Source organism: Macaca mulatta, chromosome 18 (genome assembly GCF_049350105.2).
Source record: "Macaca mulatta isolate MMU2019108-1 chromosome 18, T2T-MMU8v2.0, whole genome shotgun sequence".
In the NCBI taxonomy this organism is placed as follows: domain Eukaryota; kingdom Metazoa; phylum Chordata; class Mammalia; order Primates; family Cercopithecidae; genus Macaca; species Macaca mulatta.
The window spans coordinates 39327192-39342886 of NC_133423.1; the positions used below are offsets into that span (position 1 = coordinate 39327192).

Here is a 15695-nt window from a genome sequence, read left to right on the forward strand (position 1 = left end):
TCATAAAATGTATTTTTAAAACAACGATAATGATGCCACTTATAAAGTATTTGTGTATCTAGACACTGAGTTGGAGCTGCCTTGAACATGGACTTCTTCACTGGGTCTAATCTTGGTAACAACTCTGCAGGTTAGGTGTCACTGGCTCACTGTACAAAAGTTTAGAGTCTGAATGATGTATGACGGCCGCTTACCCAGTAACACCCTCAAGTGTACACTGGAGTAGGTTGGAGGAGTAGAAAGAGTCACAAGTGGCAGAAGGAAGAGGTAGGGATAGAATTTAAGACAAAAGTCACATTGGCTGGGTGTGGTAGCTCATTCCTGTAATCCAAGCACTTTGTCCTGGCTAAGGATTACTGACTCCAGGGGTTCGAGACTAGCCTGGGCAATGTAGTGAGACCTCGACTCTACAAAAAATTTTGAAAAATTAGCCAAGTGTAGTGGTGTGCACCTGTAGCCCCAGCTGCTTGAGAGACTGAGGTAGAAATAGCAGTGAGCAGAGATCACGCCACTGCGCCACTGCACCCCTGCCTGGGTGACAGAGAGAGACCTTGTCTCACAAAATAAAGTCACAATCATACAAATGCTCTTGATTTTAGGGGAGATAACTGAGAAGCATAAATTGTCCATTAAACCAAAAGGTTTACAGTGGAAAATGGGAACTGAATTGTTCCTCCATTTACACAGAAGGGAATGAGGAGGTAGTAGGTTGGTACAAAAATAATTGTGTTTTTGCCATTGCTTTTAAGGGCAAAAACCACAATTACTTTTACACAAACCTAATAGGAAAGAGAAAAACTAATTCACTGATATCTTCTTCTGAGCTAAGAATGTCATATTTTATTGCTTTAAAAATAAGAAAAATTTCCCTCTTTGCATTCTACCTCCCTGCACATATATATATATAATGACCCAGTGTAATCTTAATCCCCAAGGTGTTTTGCAAGCTAAATTATCATTCTAAAGGAGAAACATGATGTTATTTGCACAATCCCCACTTCTCTCATCCTTTAACACACACACACACACACACACAATCCTCCAGCTCGTTTAAACTTTCTTTTGTTTTCATGTACTGTAAATCAGTAATACAGTATTATTACTGAACATTAGGCAGTCAGATTCAGTAACTGTTTTTTTAATGTCAGTAAGAATATACCAAAGGAAAATTGAATTATATAATTTAATCACTTGGGCTAATTATTTCTTTGTTGGTCCTCTAAAGAAGTGGTGGATGCAAATTCATAAACATTACATTTATTTTTCTTAGCAGGAGGGAAGCACTGTGCTGTGATTAAAATGGCATCATGTTGCTTCTTACAGAATGTGTAATGGGTCTGAACTGCAAGAACAAAAAAAAAGGCTACACCCACTAACTGTGGTAAAAACTCCCTTTTAATTAGGTAGGCAGTTTCCATAGAAATGTATACAATAAGTTGCAATCACATATGAGCAAAATTTGTGTCGCTTTACTGCTGATATTAGGAGATTCTTCACCTATAGCGCTCCTTCAGTCCTCAAATACAGAAAAACAAACAGGTTTAACTCTAGAGCCTCTGCTAATTGCAGACACATTTCTCAAACAAAAGCCTGTTAGAAATGCTGAGAAGTCCTATAGTATGGATCTGTTTAACTTGACAATGAAGCATTTTTCAAACTGGGGTAACCATAGCATGCTATTTGTTTCATCTTGTTTTGTTTTTTCACTTTTGTTAGGAATACCTAATAATAAAAACAATTTGGGTGAACAAGAATTTTTAGTCTCCATTTTTACTAGATATCTTTTTTGATTGGATAGTTGCTGCATCTTTAACTTTGCCCATTTTATTCACACCAAACTTTTATCCAAAATGAGCTTTACAGGGAATAACACCAAATATTTCTATTGCAGTTCAGAACATTTTGTTATGCCTTAATTGTAGCACTATTAAAACTCCATGCATAGTAACGGCTTTTCTGAACAACAAGAATATAGATGAAACGAGAAAGATAGCTTGGAATCTGAGGATTGTGTACAAAGACTATTTTTTTAGTCACAAGAAAAAGAAACTCTAGCCTATTTTTGACTGTCCGGGATGCTATAACGAAATACTATAAACTGGATGACTTATAAAGAACATAAACTTATTTCTCATAGTTTCAGAGAATGGCAGTCCAGGACCACCAGGTGCCAGCATGGTCCTATGCTGGTGGGTTGCAGATGGTAACCTCCTCACTATGTCTTCACATGGGGAAAGGGACCAGCACCCTCTCTGAGATCTCTTTTATTACTATCTCTTTTATAAGGGTCCTACTCATCTCCCAAAGACCCTACTTCCTAATACCATCACCTTTGGGGTGAGACTTCAGTATATGAATTTGAAGGGGCATAAACCGTAGCAAATGTGACAGAACATTTTTCTTTTACATCCAATTCTGAGAGAAAAATATATGCATTTCTCATTTATTTCTTAAGTGCTTAATCTATGTGAACCAGTATACGAGATGCTGAGAACATGAAAATGACTAAGATATAACCCTTCCCTTGAGAAACTAATAGAAATTGCCTCTTCAGTGTGTTAATAGTGGAATTAACAAGGAATTGTGGAAGCAAAGGAAGGGAGAGGGTCAGTACCATGGGACAGTGTCAGTTTAAGAGGACAATAAATCATGACAGAACAGACTTTGTGAGCTAAAACTTTTTAATGCAGGTTCCAGTGACCTTCCATTGTCCTTAGCAGTTAGTTCCTCTACGTGGCATTCCATTTAGGCTGCTCTAAAGAGATACCTTACCCTATGCATATATGGTGATCAAAACTCATAATAAAAAGATAAATAACTACAAAGTGAGAAGGATCTGAATAGACCTTTCTCCAAAAACAATATACAAATGGTCAATAAATAAACCTATGAAAAGATGCTCAACATCATTAGTCATCAGGGAAATGCAAGTCAAAACCACAATGAGATGCTCCTTTGCACACATTAGGATGACTAGAATCAAAAAATTAGCTAATAATAAGTGTTGGCAAAGATACAGAGAAATAGAAACACTCATACACCATGGGTGGAATGTAAAATTGTGTAACTGTTTTAAAACACCATCTGGTAGTTCCTCAAATTACCAAACAGAGTTTGGTAATCCAGCAATTCTACTCTTTTAGTGATTCCCTGCTCAAATATACTAGATTTAAAATAAAAATAAGTCCATACCTCACTACATAAAGTTACTGAAATGATTGCACCAAGATATATCGAATAATAAATCAGAAAAGCATTTGTTTAAAAGTGTATAAACAAATGGCATACATTTCTCCCTAGGTCTTTGAAAATGGGCAAGCATAACTGATCCTAACTCTTGCTGATTTTGCTTAAAACACTTCTGTCTAATGTGGTTTGAGTCTTATCACAGAGTAAAAACCCTTCTGGGATGATGTCTACTTCTGTTACTTCAGGACAACCTTGGCATAAAATGCCCTCTTGGGCAGCTTTCCACCACTGTCAGCAGTTCTCCTCCTTGTGAGCCACAGATTGTGAATTCACCTTGCTTAGATTGTTAGGGATAATTAAAATCATATTCTTAGATTGCCTTTTTAATGGTCTGTATTAGTACATAGACTTTGCCTTTCCCTTGGGAGACTCTACTTCCTCATTTGTCTAAGAAAGAAAAAATTAGACTCATAATCGTCTCAATAATAAATGCAAAGCAATGCTAACATTATTTTCTCCAGTGGAAGGGAGAAAAGGAGAGGGACGGCCCAGCACACAGTGGACTCTCAAATAAATATTTGTGTCATAAATAAACCTATTCTACCACCAATCCAATTTGTATTTCCATTACCAGTTCTCTCAACTGAAATACTGAATCATTTTGCTATCAACAGTCTGAACTTAAATTGTCACTTCTTCTAATTCATATAAATATTCCACATAATCTTTAAAGGGCAGTATTGGGGTGGGAGTTACCCGATTTTCCAGGTGTTGTGTCTCAGTTCCCCTGGCTAGGAAAAGGGACTCCCTTCCCCCTTGCGCTTCCCAGGTGAGGCAATGCCTCGCCCTGCTTCAGCTCTCGCTGGTCGGGCTGCAGCAGCTGACCAGCACCGATCGTCCGGCACTCCCCAGTGAGATGAACCCAGTACCTCAGTTGAAAATGCAGAAATCACCGGTCTTCTGTGTCGCTCGCGCTGGGAGTTGGAGACTGGAGCTGCTCCTATTCGGCCATCTTGCTCCGCCCCCCCCCCCAACATAATCTTTTAAACATATTTTGCACATAATTTTGCATACTCTTATGACAACCAGAGTTTCAGCTGAGGAAAGTAACTAAGATAAGAAATCTGCATAGTAATGGGAAGAAGCACCTAATAGGTGGGATTTAATAGTTTTCTTGATTTAATTCTGCCTTATATTACACACCTGTATCCTACGTTTAGGATCAAAACCCTACATACAAAAAACTCTCTTAAGGCATTTCAGTATGATTCATTTGGTAATTACATTGTAGAGGATAATCAATACAAACTTACCTAAGGCACTTCTTTTATGACTATTATCATTAAATGTGTATGACTGAGGAGTCCTTTTAATAAGGGCAATTACAGATATATGTAAAATTTAAGGACTGCTACTTAGGCAGAGGCAATGATGTTGTAAATTCAAGACAACTCCATTCAAAATAAGAGTTACACATTGTAATAAAAAGATAAATATTATCTTAACATATTTTATTATAACTACTTCCCCTTTATGGCAAAGAGCCTAAACCTAAAACTCAACATGGTTGATCTACCAGCAAGCTAAAGTAGGAAGAGATTGAACAACCAAGTCTGAGGTAGATGTACCATTAACTCCAAACAAATGGATAGGCACAATTTGGCCAATAGTACATTCTCAAAAAATAGCAGCTAATATCACATATTATTCGGTAAAAAATGAAATTAAAACCTATGCAAAAAATAACAGGAAAAACGCCGTATAAATTTTGAAGTATATATTTTCTTCCATTTCCAAATAAATCTGAGTTGATGGTGTGTGAAGATATACATGCTCATTTGTAGTAAATTGACTTCATAGAGCATGTCTGAGAATTGATTTAAAAAAGAATACAATTTCATCATAGTTAATGATATATTTACTATTAAAATTGATATAGGTAATTTATAAATATGAAGACCTAAACTATAAATCATACATTACACTTAGTAATTACTAAATAAATGGATAATAATAGCGAACAAAAATAAGATGAAAGGACATCAGATTTATAAGGATCTAAGAACTATATAAGATCTATTATGTAAATGAGAAATTATTTTTGTTCCATTGCTATTGTAAATGGGAATTTTTTGCACCCCTAGAAATCTAAGATTATTTTTGCTACCAATATGTAAGCAATGTTGATAATATGTCTTCATCGTTGCTCATTTTTTAATAAAAGAGACCAATGAATCTTTTTAGCAGTTGTTCTATTTTTAGTGATTGTTCTATAATGCGTTCAGCATCTGCTTTTTCTGTGGTTTTGTCAGTCTTCTTGGACTGCCTTAACAAAATACCAAAGACTGGGTGGCTTAGACACAGAAATGTACTTTCTCATAGTTCTGGAGACTAGGAAGCGCAAGATCAAGGTGCCATCAAAGCTGGCTTCTAGTGAGGCTCCTCTCCCTGGCTTCCAGATGACACTTTCACTCTGTGTTTTCACATGGCCTTTTCTCTCTGTGCAAGGGTGGAGACAGTGCTCCAGTAACTCTTCTTCTTAAAAGGGCATTATTCCTATTGGATAGGCATCCTCTTATTATGACATCATTTAACTTTAATTACCCATTTAAGGAAAGGCCTTTCTCCAAATACAGTCACAGTGGGGGTTAGGATTTCGACATATGAATTTTGAAAGGACATAATTCTGTCCAGTCCAGTGGTCAATGAAAAAATCATGAATCTCAATGGAAAGCTTATAAAACATTTTGATAGGAAAAGTTAGATAATTTACATTTTGCACACATTCAATTGCATTTCTTATGCTTAAAACTCAGATAACATAGAGAAAAAACTGAGTTTGAGTTATCAAGATGTAGAAGACATGGCTTCTGTTTCTAAGTTTCTCCCTACCTTGCTGTGAAGAAACTATGAACAGCAGGGTGCAGAAGCACAAAAGAAAGTGAAATACATAAAGCACATCACAAATGGGCATCATCCTTTTCCCACACAGGGATGTCTATGTTTCTAGAGACTATTGCCAAAGAAATTTCAACGTATCGCTAGATATTGTTATATTGATCATTAGATATTGTTATATCGATCTGGCCACAATTCATGAGAACTATGTAGGGACTAGTTGCTGTTACGTACGTTTTATAGATAATGAAAATTGGGTATGAAAAAGTACATCGAATATTTTAATATTTGTGACATTTGGGATTTCTTGGTTTAGCCAGCTTAATCTTTCCATTCATGAAGGCTGGGAGGGCATCTTATGTTACTTTATTTCCCAGAACACCCAAAGCTATGCCTGGTTATTCCGGAATCTCTCTCCTCTACTTTTCACACCCAAACAGACACCAAATCCTATGATAAAGTAATTATCATTGTTTTACAAACAAATAAGAAAGTATTTAATAGGTGCAAAGTACACTATCCAGGTGATGTTATACTAAAAGCCCAGAATTCACCATTACAGGAAATATCCAGGTAACAAAACTGCAATTGTACCTCCTAAAGCTCTACAAATACGAAAAAATAATGAAGGATTTGAGGATTAGAGGTTTACGTAGCTGGCTAAGATTAAACAGCTCACAAGCCACAATCAGAAATCTTTCCATATGTTTCCACTGCCCTTGAGATAAATCTAACCACATTAGCAAAATACTCAAGACCTATATGGATTCTGCCATCCAGCATCAGATTCCTTTGTAGTCACAATCTTCAGTCACGTAATTCACTTTCCCGTCCCCATCCCCTGCTTATTTCCAGACCTTTGAACACTTACTACTTCCTGTCAGACACTCTCCCCTCAACACTCCCTCCCACATTCTCTCATCTTTGTTCTTTCTCAACAGTTCTTTGGCCTTGTTAGCAATTGCCTGCCTCTTGTCTTTTTCCCTACCTATCCTTGAGGCCTAGATCTGTGTCATACCTTCTTCTGCCCAAAGACTACTTAGTAGAATGCTTAGTACACAAGAGGCACTCAACAGTGATTGCCAGTTTTCTACTCACATTGTTGTTCAGCTGCATGTCTAGGACTAGAAACTATATTCATTAGCTCACTGTATATCCAATCATGTGTTTTAAAATTTTCAAAGCATTTTCAGCAGTGAGATATTAAGGTGGACTTTTCCAGCTATCTTACAAAACAATAATGCTTAAAAAGGATGTTTCATTTCCCCCATATGTCTTTACCTGGTCTCTTCTTAAATCACTTTTAAGATGATTTTTCTAGACCCTTCAGAATAGCTTAGTCTATTTTCTGTTTGCAGAATCAGAACCTCATTTAATGGTTGAGATAATCATATGCAGTTGAAAGAAAATAATAAGTTTAAAGGGAAACTTTAGAAATAGAGAATAAGTGCATGTATTGCATATATATGTATGTACTATGTGTATGCATATGTATGCATATAGACAGAAATATACGTGTGTGTATATCTATATCTATATCTAAATATTCTGAGTCTATTTTCTTCAGGCTTATTGAATACATCTGCGTAAGGTGGACATGTATAGCTCTATAGAGAGAACCCTACTTAATGCATTCCTAGAGGGCAATTATAAGTTGTTATTCCTTAAGTAGAAGACTCAGGTAGAAGCAACACCTGCCTCAAAGAGCAGCTTCTTCTCAAGTACGTTTTCATGTGAGGAGAAGTCTAAACCCATGCACCATGTGAAATGGTACATGTTACTCACGGAATGGAAGAAATGGAGAACTCTTAGAATTGGTTTAAAATTTTCAATTGTGAAGTGTAAAGGGCTGACCTAGTAGACATACGTGTGTCCTATAAAATGAGTTTGCGCCAATCCTAGCCAATGTTTCTCTGGAATTTTGGTAAGGGAAATAATTGAGAAAATGTACACACATGGGGTAAACTTCTAATACTAAATTGTTTGTGTTGCTACACAACTGCTTTAAAGGGAATTCTAGAACCATTTCTGGAAAGTTCAAAGATATTTTTATTTTCTCACTGATGTTCAACTTAACGGCACCTACTGAAGAGCCCATCCTCAGGGAAGTCCCCACTCATCTCCACTGTGTGTGTAAGGACAGTACACAAGGTTTGTCCAAAGCCTGGCACTTTGTTAAAAATCAAGTCAATTTTAAATTATGCATTTCTGCACTGATTCAGACATGGGATCAATCTAGACCCAAAGAGTGGCAAATCTCTAGAACGTTTATGGAGGGTTGTCTTTCTTCCTGTGTGGAGCTGTGTAAAAGTTATGGATGGGCAGATACAGAAAAGGACAATTACAGTCAGATTAAAATCCTTGAGCCAGAAAGCTGGACATATTGAACACAAGAATGGAAAAATACCACTTTTGACTTCTTTTTTAAAAAGTAGGTTTTAAAATAAATAATACAAGTAGTCATGGCTAAAATAAAATAAAAAAGTTGACCACAATATTCAGAGAGGCTCCTTCCACATTTTCTTCTTTAGAACTCCTCCCACCCCTGCTGCTTCGGGCTTTGTCTTCTATGAGAGTGGAGACTACCAACTCTTCACATCTTCCCAGAGTCCCTGTTTACATATAATGTTTTTTTTTTCTTTAAAAAAAAAAAAAAAAAAAAAAAAAAAAAAAAAAAAACGTATTCAGATGGTATTAGGCCAACTGGTTTTATGAATTTGTGATTATAGGACAGCCCACAGAAGCCAGGCTTCAGATGTTTCTGTAGTCTTCCCAGAACCTAGTGCAATCCTTGTACCAAAAGGTATCTACCAATACTTTATCCATGGTTACTGTAAGTCAGAAATGCTACCATAAATGGCTATGATAAAGAAAGTATCTATAAACTTATTTATATTTTATTTATTGTAAACCAGGTTGTCATTAATCTAGTCTAATAAAAATCTCTACAAAAAGCTTAATGATTATGGAATTTTCCATTTTTATGTTATAAGAAGAAACAAAATGCTAAGCTTCAAATGATATTTAATATATATTCACTCTTTAAAATTACTGAGGAGGGCAACAAAATGTCTTTTCATCTACTCCATAAAATGATATTCTACTTGAAAAGTCTGTTAGTTCATGAAGGTTCACATTCACAGACAGTTAAGTACAAGAAAGGACTGCAAGTTGAAAGGCAAAACAAGAGTCTAATAAAATGCATGATTAAAGTTTTATAAGCAGAAGTTTGGATTTCTTGTGGGATTATATCTTAAGAATACAAATATGCTTAAATTCTTAAAAATTATGAAAAGTACATTTACATAACAATGATAATAAAGTTCTTTTCTTCTCATCATTCATTTTAAGAAGGCAATAAATTCAATTTTTCATATAAACTCAGTCCTGCAGGATAATCCTAATTTTGTATCAGAGTAGTCAAAGATTATTTCAAACATTATACAAATATTCATTTTTGGAGCCTCTTAGAATAATTAAAACAGTGTATCAACCACATCCTGAAGTAAATTATGCCGTCTACAGTAGTTATAAATGATATAAAGTCCATGAGAGACCTCTAAAATATATCCAATTACCAAAACAATTCCTTTAAAACAGACAAAAAGCACCAAGACCACCAAAACTCAAAATATAAACATATCACTATTTTTTAGAAAATTAATCATGCTTGTAATTTACACATTCAACATGTAATCTATATTCAGATTTTTAGAGACAGCATGGTTCATAGAATAAAAATGTAAGTCTAATGACAACAAAGCTAGCAAACCTGAAGAAAAGGATTTGGCGCCATATGCAAAATGTAAAAATGCAAAGCATACACAACATAGTCAATATTATTCTTATATAAAGAGTTCCTGTAATCAATAAAATAAGGATAAATGTTTCATTAAATATATAAAGGTCAAAGAAAATAGCAAATTCACAAAATGTAAAATGCAAATGTCCAAGAAAACTATAAAATGAAATCTTAATTTAATAGGAATATAAATACTAAGGAGACTCCATTTTATAAAATGTTTAGATATTCAAAATTGTAGGGAAAATGCGCTCTTAAGTGAGGTAAATTTTTGCTCTGCCAGTGAGGGTATAAGTATTTCTGGGATACTTTTCCTTTAGATATGAGCAAATAAATGACAAAGATACTTAAGGATAATCAATTTAGTGGGTTGTTTTTGTGTTTGTAGATACAGGATCTTGCTATGTTCCCCAGGATGAACTACAGCTCCTAGGTTCAAGAGATCCTTTCTTTCAGATTCCTGAGTAGCTGGGACTATAGGTGTAAGCCACCACACCTTGCTTAATTAAAACTAAGAAATATGATAATGTTCCCCAATATAAAACTGGAGGGTTGGTGTGATGGCTCATGTCTGTAATCCCAGCACGTTGGGAGGCCAAGGTGGGAGGATCACTTCAGCCCAGGAGTTTGAGATCAGCCTGGGCAATATAACCAGACCCCGTCTCTACAAAAAAGAAGAAAAAAGGAAAAGAAAAGAAAGAAAAAAGATATAGACAGATCTGGTCCCAGAAACCTGGGAGGGTGACGATGGAGGATCATTTGACCCCACGAATTCAAGGCCACAACAGAGCAAGACCCTGTCTCAAAAAGGAAACAAATTAGAACTGGAGGACACAGACATGTGCACAGGCACACACGAACAAAGATGTCATGATTTATCCTCAAGTGAAAATGAAGTTACAATATAGCACATATTTCATGTACATGGAGAAAACAAACGCGTGTGACTGTGTGTGTGTGCGTGTGTCTGTGTGTGTCTGTGTCTGTGTGTGTGTGTGTATCTGTGTGTGACTGTGCGTGAGTATGTGTGTGTTTGCAAAGTCCAGGTCTTTGGGTTATGTGTATGTGAGCATAATCTCAATATTTTCTGAGTTTTAACATTTTTATTTATCTCATTTTTAACCATAAAAATGTCAACTTTTATACCTCCACGTTTATTTTTCTGATTACACAAATGGTACACCACTTTGAATAAACAAGAAACCACAGTAAAAAATAAAAAATAAGCAATAACCACTACTGTACTGAGTACACTTTTCACCTGCTCTGTGTCTACAGATTCTAAGTATGGCAATTGTTTTAACCTCCTTCTCAAAGAACAGCTTGTATTCTTTTCTTGCCTGCTCCCTTACCAGCCTTCCTGCTTTGTCAAGATCATTACATTACGGTCACATATTTTATTTTATGTAAAGTGACTATATAATTATTAACCAAATTGAAATTTCAGATTGTTCTCATTTACATCACATAAACCTGCTTCTTTTTATAACTGTTTCAGTAAAATTAAAAATAAAAATAAAAAAAAGATGAATAAGAATATGTGGAGTGCACAGGGCAGATAGTAAAGCATATGCCTGAGACGCTTTGGTCGGATGCCTGGATATGAATCTGGATCTTCCCTTGGGATAGCTACTTATCTTTCTGTGCTAAAATGCCCTCGTTTGTAAAACAGGAAAATAACACCTAAGGTTGGGGTGTGGATGTTGAATACCTCTTCCTCAACACTGATGTTTTCTTCCCTAGAGAGGCAACTCCTCGAGGGAATGACTTCCGGCCTCACCACTCCCCGATACCCACTTTTTCTCGGGTTGAGGGGAGCCTGGATCAGGATACACGACAGATAAATTAACCAGCCTGGAAGTTTGAAGAGGCTCCTTTCACCTACAATTCTCTCTTGGGAACAGGCCCAAGCAAAGAGAGCAAGTGCTCTTCATTGCTACCAGCCACCAGGCAGTGGGACAAGCTGACACCTGAGTGATATCCTGCCAAGACAGACACTACCCGTGTCCAGATGGGCATGTCCCTCTCATGCAGTTGCAAACCACATGCTCAATGGCAGTTTCTTCAACAAATTAAGGTGATGTCTGACTTGCCCTATGCCTTACTGCTGTTCTTGTTTCTCACTTAGTACAGAAGTACAGAAGGTAAGAGCGTTGTTATTTAATGGGCTCCACCTACATACCTCCCACAGAGGATACTGTAACAAATAGATGTCTCACATGGTTTGAACTCAGTAAATGCTGTTTCTAATATGTCTATATCTACATATATGTACATATATACACATATAAATATGCACACACATGTGTGCATATGTACATGTTTTACATATGTGTATGTACACATAGATATTACTAATGCATATTAACCGTATTATATTACTTTAATTTATGTTGTCAATTTTTTTAACTTTTATTTTAGATTCAGGGGTATCAGTACAGGTTTGTTATATAGATAAGTTGCATCTCACTGGGGCTTGGTGTACAGATTATTTTGTCATCCAGGTAATAAGCATAGTGCTGGATAGCTTTTTGATTCTCATCCTTCTCCCACCCTCCACTCTGAGTAGGCCCCAGTGTCCCATGTTGAAAACTAAACATCAAGTACATAAAGACACACTTTGCATCTTTGTGTACACATGTACTCAATGTTTAGCTTCCACTTATAAATAAGAACATGCCATATTTGATCTTCTGCTCCTTTATTAGTTTACTTAAGGTAATGGCTCAATCCATGTTGCAGTAAAGGCCATGATCTTGTTATTTTATACAGCTACATGGTATTCTATGGTGTATATTTGCCACATTTTCTTTATTCTATCTACCACTGACTGGCATTTAGGTTGATTTCATATCTTCGCTATTGTGAATAGTGCTGCAATGAACATACGCGTGTATATATCTTTATGGTAGAATGATTTACATTCCCTTGGGTATATACCTAATAATAGGATCATTGGGTAAAATAGTAATTCTGTTTTAAGTTCTTTGAGGAATCACCATACTGCTTTCCACAATGGCTGAACTAACTCACATTCCCACAAGCAGTGTATAAACATTCTCTCTTTTCTCCACAACCTTGCCAATATCTGTTATTTTTTTGACCTTTTAGTAATGGACATTCTGACTGGTGTGAGACGGTGGTTCTCATTCTGGTTTTCATTTGCATTTCTCTAATGACAAGTAATGTTGAGCATTTTTTGGATGCTTATTTTCAATATTTTTATATTGAAAATTTCTTTACATAACACTGGTCAAGGTTCACTAGAGGTATTGTAACAGAGACTAACCACCTGGCCTAAGGAAAAACCAAAGAAGCATCTAAGTGTCATGTCACTACCAAACTTTATGTGGGCATATGTGCACCAATGAAACATGAAAAATTTATGGAATAAAACTTTCCAAGAGACCGAAAGTATTCACTTCAGTGGTATAGAAATGCACTGCCTGCAGTGGAAAAAATTATTAAATATTTTCTTGTACATCTTTGGATTGTGTATCAAACAGCATCTAATTGTTTTCTAATTTACACAATTCACAAAGAAAAAATGCCAGTATGAGTGCACACATGTGTGCCAATACATATATATGTGCGTGTGTGTGTGTGTGTGTGTGTGTTTAGGCTAATTTAGTTTATCCTCAGAAATCAGTATTTGCGTATGCTTATCTTAGATATCAATGAAGCATTACATGTCAAAATAATGTGCATTAATTTGAAGAAAAATTTGACCTCATGCTTTTGCAAATAAAGGTTTACCTATGATGAGTGTAAATTCTAGCGTATTCCATAACCAAATCTGCCTTATGATCAGTAATACAATTTCCATCATAACCATTTGTGTTACTGTATTTTGACACTACAAATGTGAAAGTTCTCTATTTTCTTTGTTTCACTAAAATATGATTGAATTAAATTGTGCCATTTTAAAGGCAGCTAATATTTTAGTTAGTATAATATTACCTCTAAATCCAGAGTTTAAGTCTTTTGCCCATTCCTAGTTTAATGTTTATGGTTTGATCAAAGAACAAGCAACTTCATTACCTAACCTATGATATACATTATTACTGTGCCCACATATGAAAGTGTTTTCTGAATAACCTTTGAAGACAAAAAGCAAAATGGATGGAATAATATCATGGTATATGTTAGCAGATATAATTAGCATATGATATATTTTCATTTTTACTTAATAACTTTTAAATAGACTTTGATTTTTCTTGGATTCTTTAAAAGGCAAAAAGATTTATTCCAGAGGAAAAATTCCTAAGAGTCAATGTTTGGTTGTTGTTACAGAAGAAAAGCAACTTAAATCCAAATGTTAAGGCACCTTCTCCAAACTACATAATTCAAATAAAACTGGTTAAAATAAATCTGGAGTAAATGATAAAAATAAGTGTTTGTTTGAATATCTACCATGTATAAAAATTATTCGTTTGCAATGACACATGGGTAATCCTGCCTTTTGGAATATAATGAACCCCTCAATGATCCTTAAATCTCTTTAAATTATATTCTTGCTATGCAACTTTTCCTTACATATACTTGATTTTAATGGTTCACTTTCAACATAACACTCACAGTATTCCCATGTTAATAAAACAATCTTACCAACATACTGAATTTAATGTCAGAAACCCTGTCATCTCAAATAAAATCTGCCTTTTTCCCTCAAGAATAAATATTTTGTACAATTTCTCTCATTTTTTTCTTCATTTATTTTCCCAGATATTTTGGAATACCATATTTATTATTCAACACATCTGCCATTAATAATTTTTGGTATTTTTCAGCCGTATCACTGGAATAATTAGATTAAAGCATAACATATCTGGATTTTAACTAATAAATAAATATTCAAACATTGCATATAACCCCTATGCAATTAATCAGAGCAGAGCAAGGACATGTGTGGAGTATTGGGACTTTGCAATTTCACACTAATAAACATAGGAATCAATTCAGCGATGAGCATTTAAAATGTCACGGTGATATATTTTGAAAGGTACAATATAAACTCATCTCCAGCCACTAACTTACCCAAGACTGTGAGCTCTGCAGAGGCACTAATATTCTCATTTTTATATGTGACAACACAGGTATACATTCCACTGTCATCATCTGTCACGTTGGAGATAAGCAAGTTGCTCCCACCCAATAAAGAATACTTTTTAGACCTGCAAGACATAGGGTAGGTAAAGAGTAAATTAACACATGTATATATTAAGCAAGATACTCAGAGCTTTAAATGGCCTCCACCAAAGCTCAAACTAAGACACTGGAAAGAAACTCTGTATCATAGGGGCTTGATTAAAGTCTCACTTATTTATCAAAAAAAAATTCACTCAAGGTAAACTACTCCCATTGGAAGATTGTGTGTAGTGATCAAACAAATGAAGCAGATTAAACTTAGAAGTAGCTTTAGTGCTAAAAACTGATAATCTAGTCCTAATCTCTCATTTTGGATTTGAGAACCTCAAGGTCTAGAGAAGCGGTCCTCTGGAGTGAAAAATCAACGTCCTGTGCCCTGAAATCCAATTTAGTGATCTTTGTGCAAAATCATATTTGCTATTGCACGAAGAGTGCTTGGCTATACCCAGAGAACACACCTTGATGTGCTGAAACTGTAACTGGATTTCCTGTGTATTCTAATGTTCTCAAAAATATTGTAATATCAAACACCATGCCTTGTTGTTATCTAAATATTTAAGGTAAATGAAATTTAAAGATTAATTCATGATTGATGGACTTACCTTTTCTTTAAAAATAAGTATGTTAAAAAGGAGAATACCAGTCCTCAAAAATCAGT

The 15695-nt window shown here is 35.3% G+C and overlaps 1 protein-coding gene across 2 annotated transcripts in view; it reads right to left on the reverse strand.

The window, feature by feature from the left end:
- DCC (DCC netrin 1 receptor) overlaps positions 1 to 15695 on the reverse strand; it is a 1210743-nt gene that overhangs the window by 612949 nt on the left and 582099 nt on the right. For both annotated transcript variants that reach the window (XM_028837901.2, XM_028837898.2), the window contains exon 5: positions 14927 to 15063. In XM_028837901.2, coding sequence (XP_028693734.2) covers positions 14927 to 15063 — 137 coding nt within the window. The remainder of the gene's footprint in view (positions 1 to 14926; positions 15064 to 15695) is intronic.